At 47.1% G+C, this 20,226-nt stretch overlaps 3 protein-coding genes across 3 annotated transcripts; 2 read left to right on the top strand and 1 right to left on the bottom strand.

Moving 5' to 3' along the window:
* The first annotated feature begins 2,793 nt into the window (after window positions 1-2,793).
* LDLRAD1 (low density lipoprotein receptor class A domain containing 1) lies at window positions 2,794-10,769 on the top strand. Its single transcript, XM_063166146.1, has 6 exons — window positions 2,794-3,901; window positions 4,309-4,363; window positions 5,895-6,071; window positions 6,398-6,535; window positions 7,017-7,145; window positions 7,835-10,769. Exons 1-6 carry the CDS (start codon window positions 3,881-3,883, stop codon window positions 7,978-7,980), a joined length of 666 nt encoding a protein of 221 aa, XP_063022216.1. The 5' UTR covers window positions 2,794-3,880; the 3' UTR covers window positions 7,981-10,769.
* Window positions 10,759-17,291, bottom strand: LRRC42 (leucine rich repeat containing 42). The gene is made up of 8 exons (XM_063166141.1): window positions 17,223-17,291; window positions 15,866-16,353; window positions 13,637-13,768; window positions 12,481-12,599; window positions 12,031-12,119; window positions 11,832-11,945; window positions 11,597-11,681; window positions 10,759-11,237 (listed from the first exon to the last, which is right to left on the bottom strand). The coding sequence occupies exons 2-8, from the start codon at window positions 16,336-16,338 to the stop codon at window positions 10,981-10,983; spliced, it is 1,269 nt and encodes a 422-aa protein (XP_063022211.1). The 5' UTR covers window positions 16,339-16,353; window positions 17,223-17,291; the 3' UTR covers window positions 10,759-10,980.
* Window positions 17,292-17,416: 125 nt separating this feature from the next.
* IFT25 (intraflagellar transport 25) lies at window positions 17,417-19,826 on the top strand. The gene is made up of 5 exons (XM_063166147.1): window positions 17,417-17,576; window positions 18,031-18,137; window positions 18,470-18,538; window positions 19,086-19,129; window positions 19,598-19,826. Exons 1-5 carry the CDS (start codon window positions 17,479-17,481, stop codon window positions 19,703-19,705), a joined length of 426 nt encoding a protein of 141 aa, XP_063022217.1. The 5' UTR covers window positions 17,417-17,478; the 3' UTR covers window positions 19,706-19,826.
* The last annotated feature ends 400 nt before the right edge of the window (window positions 19,827-20,226 follow it).

Raw genomic sequence — 20,226 nt, 5'->3', positions numbered from 1 at the left:
TGACCTGATTTTGCTGTGATTCACTAACACAGCAGCAATGAACAATATCCCTCATGTCTAACCTATTTTTTGTGGATCTTATTGTATGCTGGTTCCCACAGTGTTGGCAGGTTGGGGGTGTTGGTGATTTATTTTAGGGTGTCTGAGTGAATGCTGTCTAGAATGCACAGTCTTCAATTCACTGTCATTTTTTTGTTGATTAGACAGAATTCCCTCAAAGGTTTAAAAAAATGTATTGAAGAACTGTGGAGGTTCTGGGGGATACAGTGATGTATTCCCCCACTTAAACCTGGCTCAGGGGTCGTTCCCAACTTGTCTGTGAGCAGGTGCTGGTGTGAGAGCAGCTGATGGAGCCTTTCAGGAATGTGCAGGGCCCAGCCCAGCAGCGCCTGTCAGGAGCTTTCAGGTCCTTGGGGATGTTTGTTTGAAGCAGGTTTCTGTCAGCCTGCAGGAGCTGCAATCTCAGCTCTTCAATTCTAGGTACCTCTTGATGCTGAGCTCTTCAGTGGGACAGCCCAGAGCTTTGGGCCAGCAGCCTTGCCCTCTGTGTAGGTGTCACTGCAGGGGCCTTGCTGGGTGGTGTTTGGGGACACTGCAGGGACAGGAGCTGCCTGTGTCAGTGATGTTTCTGCTGGTGCAGGCAGAGCCCAGCACAGCCCCGCTCTGCTGGGGATCCAGAGCTCAGTGTGATCTGTGCAACCCTGCTCAGCAATCCCTGCTACTGCTGCCTTTTACTTCAGGGATTAGTGCCCATCTTAGTTAGCACTGTGCTGGTTAGGATTTCCAGAAGAGACTGCAGCAATCCCCGTTTTTCTAACTGAATAGCTTATGGAAATGTTTGCAAGCCTGTTTAAATGTTTTCCTTTACCATTACACGTGGTTGCAGAGGGAGCAGCTCTGTGCACACGTGGCTCTGTGCCTGTTCCAGCGTGGACAGTACGACCTCTGTTTGGCTGATGACTTGATTCCACAAAACTTTCTCTTCAAAACTCCATTGCTTACAGCCCTGGGCTCGAGTTAAGCAAACAACTTGTGCTTTCATTGGGTGTTTTGTCTTTTGTTTGCTCTTTAATGGCATTTCAGCTGAGTGATCTGTGCAGTGCAGGCAGTGATTCAGCAGCGTGCTCCTGGGTCACAGAGAGCTCTGTGCCTGTGGCACTCTGGCACTTGGCACTGCTGTGTCCAGAGCCAGCCAGAGCCTGAGGAATTTGGTGAGTGTTGTACTTGTAAACTTGTCAAAAGATCTTCCCTCAGTAAAATCAGATAATAGCAAGTAATTGAACTGTTTCTCAAGATTTCTAATCTAAATGGACTCTTTAAGCTGTCTTGGCATTTGGCTTTGCAAAATGTCATTTCCTATTCATTTTTTGTTAAATATTTGACTTACTGACATCTCCCTTTTCAGAGGCTGCAATTTGATCTCTGCTCAAAACCACTGTTTAAATGAAGGGCCTTAAATTATTGAAATTGCAGGAGGAAAGCATTTTATATTCTCTTTAGGCACGTGTTCAACTGAACCTGTATTGGGTTTAGAATGGAATCATCTGGACACAAATGAGGTGACCCTCTTAAGTGTGTGCAATTCACTGCTGGCAGAAATAGCCCAGGTACATTTGGGGGAAATCGGGAGATTTTTAGGTGCTAGAATTTACAATAACCTTCTATCATAGTGGATACACTGATACTTGTTGCCTCTTCAGCTTTTCTGATATTTGAATTTTTTTATTTATTATTTTTTATACTTCAGAAGAGCTTGCTTATCTTTCTGACATCGCTGTCATGAACTCATTTTTCTGAACTCTAAGCAGCCTTTGATGTGGGGTAACTGCTCTGAAATCCAGCTGCCTGGTTGGCTACAGCTGAGCTTGATAATCCTGGAGCAGGAAACAGATGGTGGTAGATGTCAGGTTGTAGAATCATCAAAATTCTTAGCTTGGAAAAGACCTCCAAGAATGAGTCCAACCATTTCCCTAGTACTACCAGTGCCACCAGTAACCCATGTCCCCAAGTGCCACATGCACATGGCTTTAGGGGTAGTTACTCTACCCCTGCCCTGGGCAGTCTGATCCAATGCCTGACAACTCTTCCAGTGAACTTTTTTTTTTTTTTCTGCTATCCAATCTAATCCTCCTCTGGTGCAATTTGAGGCTGTTTCCTCTTGTCCTGTTGCTTGTTATTTGGGAGAAGAGCCTGACCCCACCTGGCTCCAAGCTCTTCTCAGGGAGTTACAGAGGGTGAGAAGCTCCCTCCTGAGTCTCCTTTTCTCCAGGCTGAGCCCCCCCAGCTCCCTCAGGTGTTTCTCATCTCTCTTGTGCTCCAGAGCCTTCCCCAGCTCTGTTGTCCCTCTCTGGACATCTCTTACAGACATTTGTCCCCAAGGGTGGGTTGACTCCACATTTTCAGTTCTTCACTGTAGATTGTTTTGCAGGGTATGCACAGCTGGCCTGCTTTACCTGGCTCTTACACAGGGCTCTTAGCAAACTCCCAACCACCTAATAAGCTTTAGGAAGGCTCAAAATAGTCCTGAATCAAGTCTGATTAGAAACTGAGACTTCCTCTTTAAACAGCAAGGGATCCAGAATTCAAGATGTGCTTAGTCTGACATTTTTCCACATTGCAGCAGCTGCCCAGACTTGCAGACTGTTTGCTACTTGGCATTGGATGTTTTCACCCAAGATCCTTCTTGGAACAGGAGTTTTCTAGCACTGCCTTTAGTAGTGATGTATTCCTGTGAGAAGCTTCTGTTTTGGACAAATTGGTGCTGCTGTAGTGAAGGAGGAGCTCCTACAAGGCTGTGTTTAATTGTGGCTGGTCTGTGAGGACAGGGCTGGAGATGCCCTGGCCATGAGGAGTGTGTTAACTCAGTATAATTGGGGGGATGGAGAGGGAAGTTGGAGCTGTGGTTGTCCCTCCTTGTCAGGCATGATGAGGTGCTTGAGTCAGCTCAAGGCAATGCCAGCTCAGAGACAGCCTGGCTGCCAGCCTCTCTTCCCCAGCCCTGGTGGGACTGTCCTGCCTGGGGAGGAGTCATGGCCTGTGGGGTGACAACAATTTGGAAGCACTTGAGTCCTCTGGACCCTCTTGCAAGAATAATCCAGGCTCCTCAAAAACTTTATGCTTTTTCTCCTCACTATCCCCAAGAAAAGCTGCCTGCTCGTGAGATTTCATCCTTGAAGCTGTAAAACTCCTCTCTGTGGGAGCTGTGCCAAGACCTGCAGCCAGTTTAGAAGGCTCCAATATATTTGTAAGTTCATGGTTGCTGCAGGCTGAGCTGCTAAGCCTTCCTGCAGGCCTGGAAATTCAAGCACTCAAGTCAAAAAGGACCCTGGGGAATTTCCTGTGCCTGTGCTCATTGCCCAAGCCAGGAAGCTGTTCCAGATGGTTGTACCCTGCCAGGTCTCCTGAGATCCCATCATCTGGCAGGAGCCTGGGCTGGTGCTGCCACAAGGGCAGTGGGACGGCTCTGGCTTGGGAAGGAGGTGTGGAGACAGGAGACTGATGAAGATGAGACTTTCATTTCCCTCAAGCTTTAACTGTGCAGGGGTTTTCCATGACCAGCATGGGGATAAATGCAGTCAGCATGAGCTAGAGGTGAGTGCTTGTCTTCCAACCTGGCAGCAGGGCCTCAGCTCCCTAAATCTCTGTTTACTCTGAGCTGTCTAATGCCCTGTTGCGAAACCAGGTTCAGGACAAGAAGAATGAGAGAGTTTGCTGTTGGCTTTCACTGGGGGCTGGGGCAGAGGCTCAGCACTGCCCTGCCAGTCCCTCCTGCCTGTGAGGTGCTCTCCTTGCTCTCCTGCCTCTGTTGGGTTTGTATCCTGGTAACTTTACCTGTGCTCAGGTGCAGAGAACTCCCTGCAGTCCCTGGAGCTCTGGGAACATGAACAAAACTCATCCCCAGGTACAGTTCTTCAGAAAAATCCTACATACAGCTGTTCCCTGAAGTGCATGTGTTCTTGCCTGTGCTGTTTGCCTGACCTCTTTATCACTGCTTTCTCTGAGATTTTGAGTTGTTTCTCTGAGATTTTGAGCTGTTTCTCCTTATCTTGATACAAAAGAGAAGAGTTGATAAAAAACACTGGGCTTGGTTGGTGTTTGTTTTACAAATGGGTAATTAAGGTTTAAAAAGGGATGGGATTGATTGTTTTGGGAATTAAAGGTGGGCCATGTTTTCACCGAGGCAATTTTTACTTATATGTAACAATAATGGAGTACATGAGGCATTCCTGGGTAAGATGTGAGAACTAGAAAGGTGAAGTTTGTGTGGCCGTGGGATTCTGTAAATCCCTTTTATCCCTTTCCTTCCAGAGAAACGGTGATGTAGCTACTTTTGGTTCAACAGAGACCTTCTCTGGAAAAAGAGGTAATGAACAAAATGGAGAGTTCTATTATTAAAGTATAAATCAATGGAAACTATCAATGTAATATAAAATACAACCACTATTTATGGTCTGTTTGGACTGATTTTCCCTCTTTTCTGTGTAGTGAAATGTCCAGACTATAAAATTAATACACTTCAGATGTTCTGTGTTGGCCGGGAGCTGGCAGACATATGTACAGTTGTATGATAGGTGATCCTCATCTGTCACAGGCTCACAATGAGCTTGCTGTGGCCTTTCCCTATGTCTTAATAGCCAAACTTCAGCAAATTTCACCCATACTCTGAAGGATGAGGTGGGATCAAAGAGAACAACAAGGCAAGCCTGTAGTTCAGCTTGCAACATTTCCTCAGCACCATTATTTTATACTCAAGTCTGTTTGTAATTGTTGTGCTTTGTAGTCAGAGGTGTTTTGTAGACACAGACATGCTGCAATTCACCATTTCTCTTCTGAGCTGAAATCTGGGTTTGCCTCTTGCTTGAGCATGACAGAGGGGGAGCTTGCTGGAATCAGGATCCTTTTGCTGTTGAGCAAAGGCTGTGCCTTCCCTTGAGTTTGAACAATAAAACAACTAAGTAAACACAAAGCACAGCTAATACAAATTCTAACTTAAAAGCTCTTTCAGTTCCTGAAAGCTTTTTAAAATTCTAATTAAAGATTTTTAAGTTCAGCTATACCAAAATCAATTATTCAGGCAGGATTGCCTTAAGTGACTGGTTACTTGTTTCTGAGATGACCACACTGATAATTTTTGCTATTGGTGTGGGAATATGAAGGAATGGAGGGAAATACCCTGTAGGTTTCGAGGCAGAGCTGCAGGTGCAGGTTGCTGAGGTGAGGGTGGGTGCCTGGCATGGCTCTCCCTGTGCTGCCATTGTGTTGCTGTGATTGTGGGTTTGGCCTTTAGCTTCTGCAGTTGGTTTGATTTATGTCCCTGACTTTCTGAAAGCTGGAGGCCCTGGAAGGTTGCTGTGCCCTGGAGATGTTGTTAGGGAGGGGAAGGGCAGCTCTTCAGTTCCTTCTCACCATTCTGGGCTGATAGTCCAGCCTCATTTCATGGGAGTGGGAGTCCTAGCTGGGGCAGAAAGCCTGAAGTGCTGTAAAATGAAATCTTAGCTCATGGGGAGTTTTGTTGTGGGCTCTTGGAGGGCACCTTCCCCAGCCTCACACCAGCCTGCCCTGGTTCAGTGTCCCTGCTGTCCCATAGGGGTTTGACCTTCATCCCCCTTCTCTGAGCCCACAGGATGAGCTCCATGGAGATGTGGGGCTTGTGCCATTCCATCCCAGTGCTCTGTAGCAGCACCACAAGTTCTTCCACACTGCAAGCAGCAAAATTCCCCACTAGGAGATGCTTAATGGAGGAGTTTGGCTCTTAAACTCAACTCTCAACCCCTAATCCCCAGCAGCCCCCATGCAGAGACCCCAACATGCCAGCCTCATGTCCCTGCACTGTTCCCCTCTGAAACACCCCAGACCCTTCCTCACTCCCTCACTGTCTCTCTTGCCTCCCCCAGGCTGCTGCCATCCCTGTGGTGCCTGCTGCCATCCCTGTGGTGCCCGCTGCCATCCCTGTGGTGCCCGCCCTGGCTGCACACAGAGGCACCTCTGCATCTCTGCCCTGGCGCTGCTCGTCCTCGCGGCCGCCGTGGCCTCGGCGGTGGCAGCCCTGGCACTCCTGCCACGGGCACCAGGTTGGATCCCCAGAGGGGTTGGTTTGTTGGTAAGGGAGGCAGAAATGGTGCTGCATGAGCACAGCTGTACCAGCTTTGCTCAAGCACAAATGGCCACCAGGAGTTCCCTGCTCCACAGGGCTGGGATAACTCTGGATAGCACTGTCATACTTAAGATTACTGGTGGGGTTTTCAGACTCTGCCATGAACCTGCCAGAAATTAATCCTGGCCCCTGCTTATTTCCAGAACAAAAAATTAATTTCAGAATCTCCCCTTTACTCCCCTTGATCTATTCCTCATATCACAAAAATGCTGGAAAATAAAAGTTTTCTTGCTTTCCCCTCAGTGAACCGCCTCTGCACAGCCCCTAATAACAGGACAGGCTTCCTGTGTGATGACAGAGTGACTTGTGTCCCTGCCAGCTGGGTCTGTGACAGAGTCAGCAACTGCAAGAATGGAGAGGATGAGCAGGAGCAGCTCTGTGGTGAGTGGTTTTGTTGTGAGCATCCCCCCTGCACTGATCTTCCAGCTGTGAGACAGCACCCAGGGTTCCTCTAGCCCTGCTCTGTGCTTCTGGCTGCCTACAGGAGCAGATAGGCCTGGTAGAGCCTTTGTAGGGCAGATGCTGAGAGATGGCACTGCCCAAAACTTAGCAGGAATACCAGGAATTAGAGACTTCAAGTTGATATGATCTTCCCAGGATTTTTTTTAAAGCATGATGTAGTTTTTCTCCATCAGTGAAGCTGTATGCCTTCGTGGGTAATTTATTGTTCAGTCACCCTGGGGAAAAAAACTAAATAAAGCAGAAACCTGGGGCAGACTTCCTATGTCCCACCACAGAGCTTCCCCATTTGTTCATGCTTGTTTGATGCTGCAGGGGAAGTGTCCTGGCAGCAGCCTTTGGTGCCTGCCATCCCCATTTAAACTGGGGGAGTTTATCATGGCCTCTGTGTGTGCCCTTGCAGGTGACTTGCCTCACAGCCTCCCAGGGTACCTGGTTTTCTACTGCAGCAACCCCAGATCCTGGGTTTATGCTGACCAGAGGTGCAACGGGATGAACGACTGCGGGGACTGCTCTGACGAGTCCTGGAGCTGTAAGTCTGTCTGTCTGCTGGCTCCTGTCTTTCTGCTGATAGATTGCAGCAGCTTCCACAGGTGTGGTGCTCGTGGATGCTGCTGGAAATGCCTGGAGGCTGGTACCCACCACTGAAACACAAAATAGCTGGGGTGGGGTGTTAGTGTGAGCCCTGCAGGCTCAGTCCCCTTGGCTGCCGAGGCTTCTGTGTCAAAGCCTGGTGGCACCTGAGAGAGGAAAGGATCTATGCTTTGCTCCCAGTCCTAAAAATTGCTCTTCCTCCTTGTCTTGCTGATGTGGAGCAGTTTCATCACCATGTGTGGCTGTTAGTAACCATTCAAACTGGTCTTTGGTAGCTGGTCAGCAGATGGGTGGATCTCCAAGCTGTGCAGTAGAGTCTTGCTAATATGAGCAGCAGATTTGTTCCTAAGTTACCCCCATGGTTTTGGACAAAAAAAAAAAAGGGGGGGGGGGAATTACAATTAGTTGTTCCCCCTCAGGATGGCCTCTCTGCATGAAGGTCACTGCAATGTCACACTCTGGTTGTGACAGCACCAAGCCAGTGTCTGCTTTGGTGGGCCCACAGTCACAGGGTTGTCACCAGCAGCTTTTCTGCTAGGGGGATGAAAGGATTTGACCCATGGAAGGGAGGAGGCAGAGGGTCAGTGCAGCAGAAGCATTTCAGTTCCCTGTTTTGTGTCCTTCCAGCAGCTGCCTGTCCCCCGTGTGGGCAGGAGTGGTGGAGCTGCATCTCCGTGCACTTCGAGTTCTGCTCCTGCATCCCCCGGAGGCTGTGCCGGGATGGAATCCAGCACTGCCTGGGCTGGTCCGACGAGTTCCTCTGCCCAGCCTGAATCCTGGTGCCCATCCCTGCTGGGGACAGCAGGGTGCTTCCCACACCTCACCCTGGAGCCTGGGGTTCTGCCCTGCCACCTGCTTGGGGAGCTCCAGCCCGAGCAAATCCCCCTCACAGCGCGGTGACACCGACAGATCCCCCTCACAGCGCAGGGACAGCAACAAATTCCCCTCACAGCGCAGTGACAGCGAGCAGGGCTTGTGGCAGCCCTCAACTGGACACTGGCTGTGGGACAGCTGCCAGGAGGCTGTGCCATGTCAAGGGGACATTTCCTTCATGGGCAGCACTGGGTTGGATGCTGGGCTGGAGAGGCTTCACCAGCCACGGCTGGCACTGCCTGGGCCAGGGCTTCCTCCTCTCTGGACATCTTGGGGCCTCTGCAGGCCACCACACCGAGAGCTGCCCTGAGCAGCAGGAGCTGAGTGAGGTTCCATAGGCCTGATCTTCACTGGTGCTTCTGTCTGTGTTCAGAACACACCTGCAGGTGCTTTCAGCAGTGGCTTTGAGGGCTCTGATGCTCCTGGGACACTTTCTTGGGAATGCTGTGCTGGGAGTGACACTGTGAGGTGTCACCGTGAGCTGGGAGTGACACTGTGGGGAGCTGCTGCTCAGGCTACCTCCTGCTCTCTTCTCAAACCATGAAGGACAACACAGGGAGTGTAATGGCATGGAAAACTGGAGAAGTTTCAGGGCTTGGGGGGATAAATCATGTCCCTGTGACAGGGTAGCTGTCCCTGAGAGCCAGGGCAGGGAACCATCATAAATAAATAACCTGCTCTTCACTCAGGGCTGTGCAGTTTTGCAGCAGCAGGCTCAGAACAGCCATGGAGCTGGGATGGGTCTCACCGAAGCTGGCAAAGAAAGGAGGAAAAGGAAGTGTCAGCCTTGGAGCAGAGAGCAGCAGAAAATCAAGTGCAGCTCCCAGGGTGGTGTGGGATGACACTGGATCTGTTTGCTGCTTGTTTTGTTCCTCTGCCAGCAGGGCACAGTCAGGCAGCCAAGCCTTCCAAGCAGTCCTCAGGATATAGGTGTGGACATGACACTGAAATTGAAAAAGATGAGGTTTTCTCTGCTCCTTTGAAAATATCATCTGTGTCTAAAACATCGAGGAAAACCCCACATTTACAGTGAGTATTCTTATTTTTCTAGGCCCAAAAGAAATCCCATGAGGTGATCTTCTTCCCATTGCCACCTCAGGTCACAGATATTTAAAAATAAACCCCTGTTCCCTCATTTCTTCTCAGTCCTGTGATCTGCAGCTCTGCCTGTCACTGTAACTCAGATCAATGGTGAATGTTGCTTCTAATTTGTCACTGGGATACAGCTGGAAATCTGAGAGATCTTTTTATAAATAGCTTTACAGTATTGTGACTCACACTCTGCCTGGAATGAGATGGCAAAACTCTTCACAGGGGAAAGGTAAAGCTGCTTTCACTCACCTGTCTCTCTACAGGCCTGGCCAGGGTGCACAGCTTGTTTTCTCTCTGCCTGTAAAATGTCATCCCAGTGCAGTAAGCATTGTTTAAAAAAATATATATAGGAACCCTTATGCTCAGGACCCAGGTAAGGGGTTTGGTAAAATTAGGATTGGTAAAAAAAATGTGCATCTCTCCATGGTCAGATCAGCATATCTCCAATGGTGGAAGGGATGGCCAAAAATTCCATGGTGGCAATTGCACCAGAGACAGCTTGAGGGGGAAGATTGCAGATCTTCCTCCCCACTGAGCCACTGTTTTGAATCACACTTTGTGCCATAATTTGTCTCAGCAGAGAGCTGATGTAGTTGTCAGGGGAAGGTATTAATAGCCTTGAGTTTCTGGGAAAAGAAATTAGGATTTGAATGCAAGTGTGCCTGCTTTGTTTGTGTGTAGTCCTTTTTTGAGGAAAATTCAGCAGTAAGGAAAAGACAAAGGGGTTTTGTTCTTTATGCATTTCTGAGCTGAAGTTCATTTTCTTGGCCTCTTCATGGTTTCCAAGGATGTGATGCTTTTTCTTGGTGATGAATTATGGTAGACAACAGTGTAAAAGGAAGAAGCACTATAGGGGAAACCTGGAGAAAATCCTTGGCCTCATGAGGCCCAAGAGGACAACGATGAGCACTGTGCTCCTCAGCCAGTTGTGATGGAAACACTCAGGGCAGGAATTCAGTGTTTAACAGTTACCTGCAGCATTAGAGCTGCACACACCAACACAGAACAGGTCTGAGTGTCCAGGTGATTTACAGCTGATCTGCATAATTAATATTTGAATTATAAATGCCCCTCAGTGTTGTCAGATGGAGAAGCGCAGTTAGTATTGTGTATTGCAGTATTGCAGGCACACTGAAAATGGGTTTTAAACCACAGAATGATCTCAAATGCAGTGAATTTGCTTGTAAGGGAGAACAAATTAAAACTGCAGAGCATAGTCTCTACAGTAACCTCATTCCAGCTCTCATTTCCTGGGCTAAAATGAGAAAGAAAAGGGACTTGTGTTCCACTTTGTGCTTCTGCAATGGCTGTTGCTGAGGTGTTGCTGCCTCTGCCTCCCTTCCCAGAGGTCTGTGCTTATCCTTTGTGCTCCCTCCCTCTGCACAGCCCCATCAGCACAGCCTGGTGCTTTCAGGCTGAGCTTTCTGTTCTAGCAGCACTGTAAACATCCCATGGCACTGACAAGCCCAGTGCAGCCTCATTTCAGATGAGCTGCAGTGATTTGTGTCCTGGCCCTCGAGAGGCAGGAGAGCAGCAGGAATAGGAGCAGCTGTTTTGGTGAAAAACACCTTCATCAGAAGAGTTAGTTAAGGATGACAACAAAAACTTTATTTGAAAAAAATTATTATGTATTGAAAATATACAGTAGCATTACCAACCTTCTTGTCTCTATCCCTCCCCCAGCACAGGCTACCCCACAGGCATGTCACAGCAACCAGATTTAACAGTACTTTGTCACTCCCTCTCAATATGTCCAAATCCTGTCATCAGCAAGAGAACAACAAACAAAAGACCCACTTCTTTCTGACTCAGTAGGTATTTAACAAATCCCAGTCCTCCACAGTGAGGCACAGATGCTTCTGTTTGGAAGTCCTTTCTCTCTCTTGTTCAGCCAAAGCTCTTTTTTTATTGTTCTTTAATTCATGGCTGCCTGCAACCTCCTTTTTCAAAGGTAAATGGCAATTTTCAACGTTTTCTTTATAAAACTGCAAGTTTCCAGATGCTTTAGTTTCTGGCTCCACCAGTGTGCATTTGACTACGTCCTCTATTCTGTGTGTCTTGCCATCTACAAGCAAAAATATCAAGTTTAGATTTTGGGAAAAACAGAATTATACTCTAAAATGCATAACTTTGTGGTACGAACTGTTTTGGCCAAGCCAACTTGGAAATGTGCACAGGAAAAAAATACCATTTATATTTTGGACTCAGAATATTAAGGAAAAAACTCAGTTGTTATATGAGCTGTACTTGAATTATCCACAAGTTTAACAAATGAAAAAACTCAACTACATTGTAATGCAGTTACACAAAAGGCTGGAACTGCACACCTGAGATGCTATTTGTACTATAACCCAAAAAAGTGTGAGAATAGTCCCAGTAGAAAAGAAAATAAATCAGCTCTGTGGTGTCCATGCAGTTACGTACAGAAGTGAAGAGCTGTCACTCTGGATCTCAGGTTGTCCTGGGGCTTCATGGCCTCCAAAACTGCCTGCTCCCACTGCAGAACTGTCTGAAAGAACAAATGAAGCAGTTCAAATGTCTTGCAAAACTTACAGAAATATCATTGGAAACAACTCCATCCCTTGTTCTTTCCTACTCAGCAATTTTGTATTCTATATGGCAAAATTTTAGAGAGTAAAACAGATTTAACCCCCCTTACCTGCTCTGCCCATCCCTCTGTTTTGCAGTTACTGTGATCAAATTCTTTCAGAGGCACTTTTGAGTGAACCAGGCCTATCTGCATTTGAAGCCGCTTTATAACAGCATCAACATCCTGGGAAAAAAGGAACATAAAGCAGTCAGAGGGCAAGAACTTTATTATTACACTTGTACAGTAAACTTTTTCTGATAGTTTTTACCTTGAGACCTGTGCCAGAAATGTCCAAACAATTCAGTTTCTTGAAAGAAAAAAGGTATCCAATTCCCACATCTGTGATTTTAGGGTTACCTGTAAGGCCAAGTAAAGATAATTAAGTTGCATGACGTGGAAAAAGATTATCAAAATACCAAGTAAGCATTTGTTCCAAAAGCTAATACTGGAACAAGACTGACTTTCCCCCTCTAATTATCAAAATAGAAACATTTACAACACAAATTCTCAAACTACTAAAAATACTTATGTAAGGAGCAAATGCCTGAGACCTCAGGTCTGCCCTGTGCCTTCTGGGAGGCTCTGGTCAAATCTGGGGCTGGCTCATAGGAATCAACAAACTAATGGTATTCCTTCAGTGGAAGGAATCCTTAAGGAGGATAAATTCTTTATCAGACAGGACACAGGTTCTCTCTGTTGTGGGACATGGAGCACTTACAGGACAAGTCCAGCACCAGCAGATTGTCCAGCCCCTTTTTCAGCACACGGACGGGCGCTGTCATCCTGCGCAGGCCGGCGTCTGACAGGGAGTTGTCCTTCAGGAGAAGCCTCTTCACACTGCCAGCACAGATACAAACACAGAGTTTATGGTCATTACTTCTGAGAGTTTTGCAAAATGTCCCAAAACTCCGTGTCAGAAGGGTCATCCTGTGCCAAGCCCTCCAGGCTCACAGTAAAAAGCAGCGAGGAAGGAGCCTGGGTCAGCAGGAGTAACAAATATCTTTATATTTCCCTGCTAGCTCAACAGAAGCACTGCTTGAGCAGCTATTCCCACAGCTCCAGTGACAAACTGATCCTAGAGCCAAACATTTGCCAACAGAGACAATAAGCTTCTTTATACCCTGAAGTTCTTTATGCCAGGGCTGCCAAACTGAAATGCACTCAAAACTAAGAAAAAATGCTTGGCAAACTAAAAGAGGGCAGATTCGATAAGTGATCATAAGCAGTGATTTTAAGAAAATAATGAGGTCTTATAGCACTGATTAACAAAACTCAGGGAAAAACATCAAATTGAAGTGCTCTCTTCAGAGCACTTCAAGATAAAACCTTGATGCAAAATGCACCAAAATCTTACAGCAACATAATATCCTTAATTAGCAGTCATCCTACCTAATGCTTCCAAAATTATCTACTTGTCATTTTTGGGTACCAAACAAAATTACAAAATTTACTGTTTTGAGATGTTAACTAACCAAATAATCAACATCCTTCTTGCAGTAATCTTCATGGAGAACAGTAAATTTGGTTAAAAATCTGGCTGATAAAGTTCCCCCTTAAAAATAGGAAATGTAAAACTGTTCCAAATGAGAAAGATGCATTTCTTACCCAGACAATGAAAATTATAAAAAGTTGATATAAAATATGAGACAGTAAGTTGTCTTGCATAATTTTAGTACTTTTTATGATTCAGTATGTGCTTTCTGTACAATAAATTCTGTATTTTGTTTACCTACGGAACAGGTTTTATGAAGAACCAAAATCTTCAGCCTTACACTCTGCAGCCTGTGAAACTTCTCTTCAAAGTCTCAGCCTGATTCTTTGAACTGCTTAGTGGTAGGAAAGAAAGTGTCATTTTTAGCTCAAGAAATTGGTACCTAGACAGGGCCTCTTTGGTGAGGTGTTCCAGCAGCTCGTGTTCATCTCCAAGTTTACAGCAGGAGAGATCCAAACACGTCAGCTCCCGGAAAGACTTAATTTCTTCAAGCTTTTCAGAGATAACCAGGTATCTGCAAAGCCAAAAAAAGAGAAAAAAGCCCTGAGTGCTCAGGCATGTAGGGAGGTGTCTACATCCCCAAGTGTCATAAGCACAAAGCACTCATTTCTGCTAAGTACTATGTGAAAATTGACATAAATTACCCAGCTGCACTAAGCACCTCTTCATGTGCAGCTGGCACGCAACATGTCTGAATTCCCAGTCTTCTCCTTAGATCACTGTCATGGTTTTGATTCGATGCAAAATACTGGACTAACAAGACTTCAACTTGCAAATATTGCTATTAGGAGCTTCTTTACAGATTATTGCTGTATTATTTCAGGATAATGCAAAATATCCCAGTTTATCCTAAGTCAGCTTCACAAACTGCTCTTCCTCAGTGTCTAGGAAGGGTATAGACAAACCCACATTCATCCAGGCTTAAAATCCACCTCAAATGTGGATTTTTATCAGGACAGAATAGCTTGTCAGCGGCAAAATTTTACTTTTTACATGTCAATAAAATGCTTGACTAGGGGTAGAAGTCCAGGACTGGCCAGAGCTGTGGCTACACCCTAGGCAGCAGTTACTCAGTGGGTTTTTTTTTTTTTTAGCTGTGCTGGTTCCCTGCTCTGATTCACTCAGCAGCCACGCAAACATCTGTGCTGGAGCCATTCAGTAGGAGGCTCAGAGATGGGAACAAACCACTGAAGAATGGCAGGCATGAGTATGCAGTAATGAGCACGTAGCCCTCAGTACCTCCCTGCAGTCACCTCTTGCTGCCCCTGTGGCTCCAAATTCACTGATCTCTCCTGAATTTACCTCGTATTCCCCATGGCAAGACACACCCTGAGGCCAGCAAATTCACTGCATAGACTGGGGGTGATTTTTAATTTGATCCCTGCAGGAACACCTCTTTGTCCATGCAAATAAGAGGACCTTAATATCCTCCCAGGGTAATTTTACCCATCAAACCACCCCCCTCACACCCCTTGCCTGTGCAATTTGGCTCTGCAAGAAGCCCAACATACAGTCAGAGCATAAGCCAGTTCTTGAGAGAGATTATTAGCTGTTAGGGTTCTGGAGAGAAGAGTGGGCTCTTTTAGAAATAAAAATCATCAGAAAACGCCTTAATGCCTCACTTCCTGGATTTCAAAGACTTGATACTTAACTCAGCTTTCTGTAATGGCAAAAGATGCCAGAAGTAGCTTAATTTCTAAATTAAGCCCATAAAATTTTCTGTGCTAGAGATAAAAAGCGAGTAGGTTTAAAGGATAAAACAAAGGATAATTGACTTCTACTCAAACATTCCTACTGTGCTCAGAACACCCTTGGCACTTCAGATGAATATGCCAGTACTTTGATTTTAAACTGGATAAACCATCCCTTTTTCAAGTGTAAAGATGGAAGAGAACAGTTCTATTACTGGGAAGGACTTCAGTAGGAGCAAGGCTTTAAAAACATAATCCAGTTTTAAACTTGGCAAGACTTTCAGTTAAAGATGTGGGCATTGAGAAGATTGAAAAACTAGTGCTGGGCTGTAATCAGGACCTTGTTAAAGTACAGTCAATATGGGGATGGCAACGACAATAAAATAAGGTAAAACCTGCCTGATTTCAGAGCCTGAAACTTACCCACAAGTCTGTATCTTCTTCTAAGCCCCCAAAATGAGACATGACAGCAAGTTTATATAGTTGGTAAACCTGAACAATTTGCAAGGGTGTATTTTATCTGTACAGTCAGCTAAGTGTGCTGAAAAGCTTTTAAACAGCAATTACAGAAACATCCCATGAAATGCCTGAGAAGGCACTAAGCACACGGATTTCCACAGAACTGCTGATTATTATTGTTAAAAATAGTTGCAGGTTTAATCCTCCACATAAGATCCCCTGTTGGTTGAAACAGATGTAGTCTGTCACCTCTGTTATGATTTTTATCTTAAAATGAAACCTACAGCTGCACTTGTAGGAAAGGTATGGGATGAAAGGCAGCAAGCACAAGAATCAGATAAGAGTCAGGGCATTTCATTAAAATTAGGTGGTGTTGTAAGCCCAAAATGTATTTTAAATTTAATTTAGGGGAAGCTTGAAGTGTGCTAGCAGAAGACAAGATTGTTAGGGGACACACTTACCTGTTCCGCAAGCACAGTGAGCACAGCACCAAACTGCCATAGGCTTCAGTGAACTTCTGCAGAGCTCTCAGTCCTGTCACTGGCTCTGTGAACTTTTGTCTTGCTTCTGCTGCTGAAAAGAGCTTTTCAGCAATCTGCTCTGGGAAACCAATCAACGAGTCAATGTGATCTACATTGTCAGAAATGTAACCCAGCACGAGGCTGAAGAGGGACTTGGCCGAGTAGCGGAGGTTCCCCTCCTTGGTGTACGTGAAGATGAAATGATCAGTCCTCTGCCTCCTTGCCCTATCATCCTCCCTGTTCATGCAAAGCTCCACTGAAAAAGTTCTGGAAAACAGACTAAAAGGTCTTGCTTTGGGAGTGACATTCTGTACGCCGCCTGCACCCCGATTTACCACATGCAGCTTCCCATTTTCACGCACGTATATTGGCCCAGTATCCAAATGGCTTTCTGAGTGGAGACAGTACGACATTCCCCTCGACCAGCTCTGCAAAAACAAATCACAGACGGGTGAACAACAGCCACAGAAGAAAACATGACCCAGGGAAGCCCCTAAAGCTGGCAGTTCCCCTTAGAGCCCTAAGCAAGGCCACGTAGCAAGGAGGGCAGGCTGTGTGGAGCAGGGCTGTGAGCTGCCTGCCACACACCCCATCCGAGTGGGAACTGGCCCCTGGGCTGGCTGAGAGGCCCGGGATGGATCCCAGGTCCGGGATGGAGATAGGGGCAGTGGGAGAGGGGCTGGGGTTGAGTGGGAAGTGCCCCCACAACCAGGCCTGGCACTGCTGTAGGCAGGAGCAAGGGGAGGAGGAGGAAGAGGAGGGCACATGTCTGACTGCAGCTGGGCAATGGAGCCTGCTGGAAGCTCCCTCCCTGGCAGGGTGGGAATCTCCCGGTGCCCCTTCCCCAGCCGGTGCCGGGGGGCTCTGGCCGGTGAGCAGGGTCCTGGCAGGAGAGCCGGGGGGCAGGAGAGCCCAGAGCTGCCATGGCGAGGGGCAGGGCAGGGATGGGATTCTCTCAGCTCCCGGCCTGCGGGGCTGGCGATCGGGTCCTGCGGGGCGGGAGGGGACCGGGCCCTGCCCGAGGGGGGCCGGGGGTACCGGAAAGGATGGGGAGGCGGGTGCGAAGGGATCGGGTCCAACCCGGAGAGGGGTCGGGGCAACGCTGGGTAAGGTCTGTGAAGGGATTGGGTTGTACCCGGGGGTGAGCGCGCCGTGAGCGGGCACAGCCCCGAGGGGCGCCAGGGGAAGGGGCACCAGGGGAAGGGCACAAGGGGAGGGGGCACAGGGGGAAGGGTCCCCGCCCGGGCAGGGAGGCCAGAATCCCGCTCGTTCCCCGATCCCCCCTCATCCCACCTACCTGCCCCGGGAGGGGCCGCGCCGTCAGCCGGGCCGGGGCTCGGCGCTCCCGCCGCCCGTCCCGCAGCGCCCGCGGGCGGCGGGCGGGGCCGCGCGGGGGGCGGGCGGCGGGCGGGGCGGAGCGGGGCACGGCGGGAGCGGCGGGTCCCGCCCGGCCTCCCCCGCCCTGCCAGGGGCGATCCCGGCTTCCCGCTCCGGGAGCGGCCGCAGGCGGGGCGCTGCCGCCGTTGCCCGGGAGCGGCAGCCCGCGGCCCGCGATGAGAGGCACCGACTGGTGCCGGAGCTCGGCGGGGGCCGCCCTGGTCCTGGCCACGTCCAGCGATGCCGAGCACCCCGCCGAGAGCGTGGCGGACGGGTGAGGGCCGGGCGGGGGCGCGGGCGGCGGGAGCGGCTCCTCCCGCACGGAGCCCGCCGGGGCTGGCCCGGGCTCGGCCCTTCGCCCTCACGCTGGGGTCGCCACAGTGTGGATGGAACGGCTCGGGGCCCGCCGCCATTGCGCGCTCCTGTGGGGCCGGCCGGGTACAGAGCCTGCCCGGCGAGGTGGGAATGCCTGCAGAGAGCTGCCCCTCCTTACACAGGGCACTGCTGACAGTACCCCAAATAAAAATGCCTCCCCCGTCCCTATCTCCCTCTTTCACCTCCTCCTTTTCATCCCTCTCCTTCCCTTCCTCACTGTCCCCCTGTTTTTCTACCCTTCCTTTTCCACCTCCCCCTTCCTTTCCCCTCTATATTTTTCTGTGATAAATTTTATTCAGGGTGGTTATAGATGGAAAGCTGCGGCTGAGGGTTTTGTCCTGTTCTCTCTACAGAAGTTCCAAAACATTTTGGACGACGACAGGCATGTTCCCACAGGAACTGATTATTGGTTTTCCCAAATGTGTAAAAATCAGCAAAGTTGCCATCCAGTGTTATTTGGGTAAGACTTTGTGTCTTGCAGTAGGTAATATGTGCTATGTTAAAATGTGTGTCTGTGCCTTAATAAAAGTTCCTACAGTAGCGTCCTAGTCTGTATGTAGCCACTTTTAAGAGATTCATAAACATTTAACTTCACATAAAGGTTTAATTTTGCATAAAGATTCATTTTCACAGAGCAATCATACTTCATATCCACAATCCCCATAGCTTAGAGAAAAAATAAATTAGTTAATGCTTTGTAAGTGTTTTGTGGTTGTAAAGTGAAGGAATTAATATCAGTATCAATAAAGAATCAGAATTTGTGTTGATATTTTAAATTGATATATATTTTAGTGCGGACATTAAGGATTGAAAGAAGCACATCTAAAGACCCTGTGGGTTTTGAACAGTGTGTTGAAAAAGGTAAGACTGAGTTTGTGGGGTTTTGGGGGAGCAATGTTGGTGTTTTTCAGCGAATCCCTGTAACCCCTCATCTATTTATTGAGTAAAGTGTGGGGTGATGATTGTTTTATTAGACATTAATACAACAGTCACGTTTGAGTGAATTTTGTTAACACTGCTGGTCTCTGCAGCAGTTTGGAGAGTAAAATGCTGTATAAGGGCTAAAAGCACTAGTTGTGCACTTTATGTTCCAAAAATTAAAAACAGGCTTACATAGTATAATAGAGTGCCATTTCCTGCATTGTTTGGCTTGGGGATTTGCTTTTTTTAGGCCTCTTGGGTGACTTTTTTTTAACACTGTAATGAGTGGGATATATATACACACACACTGGGATATTGCAAAAAAGTATTCTCTTAAATCACCTGTAAAAAATAAAAAAGAACAGTGTCTATATGCAGTGTAAATTCATTGTCCTTAAACTCACTTGAACTCTGAGTCCAGTGAAAACTTCATTGCACATTATTCTCACATTATTCTTCATTGTTTACCTTAAAATATATTTTCTAGATTTGCAGCACAGAGAAGGGCAGCTCCAAATGGAAGAATTTCCAGTGAGTATTTACAGTGTACATCAGTAGTGGTTCATGAAATGGGATGTCTGGACTAAGTGGGAAGAAACCATAAAAAAACCAAACATGTCTTTATTTGCAATTATTGCTCAGTTGGTGTTAAAGAGAAGAAATTGTAGATTTTGGTGTGAAATTGCACTTCCCAGCTGCTCCTCAGTAGATTATGCTGTGAAATTGCACCTGCCTAGTGCTCCTAACGAGGTGCAAGGGCCCTTTCCAGGAGTGTGGCAATCTTCCCTCCTTCACTTGCTGCCTTTAAGGCTGCAGAATTCAGGAGGTGATGGGATTTTTTTTTTTGAGTTGCAGGTCAAAGAACTCGATTTATGTGCAGTTCAAAAAACAGACACTGAAAGATCCAGATCCTTGTGGTTTAACAAACTTCTGCAAATGTGGTTGGGTAGTTTTGTTACTACAGAGAATGCAATAACATTATTTTTATTCCTCCTGCAGCTTCCTGAGTTCCAAGCCACTTACTTGCGTTTCATCATCAAATCTGCCTTTGATCATTTTGTGTCAGTGCACCGGGTGATGGCAGAGGGCACGGCAGAGAACACTTGAGCCCAGCTTAACTTTGGGCCTCCACTTTTATTTTTTATAAGGAAGTTACATTTTGATAGCTGCACTGCAGAGAATGTTTATTATTAGCACCCTGTATTAAAGTGGTTTTTGAAGGTGTGGATGTGGTATGTATTCCCTGCTGGTTTAATGTATGGAATAGAATAGGAGAATATGGAATCATTTAGGTTGGAAAAGACTTTTAGGATGATCAAGTCCAACCACAACACAGTGCAGTTGTTAATTGTAGTAACAGCTTTTTCATTTTGTAACCTAAGCTGTCAGCTTAGAACACCTGAACATAACTGAGTCCATTTAAGGTAGTATATTTTTATCAGGCTTACATAATACATTAATTAAAACTCAATTTCCTATAAAATGTTTCCCTTGCACTCTGAATTAAATAGAAAAAAAAAGTGTGAGCTACTTAAGTGGGATGTATTACTTCCTACTGTCAAACAAGTCCTTCAAAAGTCCTTAAATTGGTACATTTCTGATCAGCTCAAACTCAGAGGTTATTAGAA

The sequence above is a fragment of the Melospiza melodia genome, chromosome 11, assembly GCF_035770615.1.
Source record: "Melospiza melodia melodia isolate bMelMel2 chromosome 11, bMelMel2.pri, whole genome shotgun sequence".
Classification (NCBI taxonomy): Eukaryota; Metazoa; Chordata; class Aves; order Passeriformes; family Passerellidae; genus Melospiza; species Melospiza melodia.
This window is presented reverse-complemented; position numbering and strand designations above follow the sequence as displayed.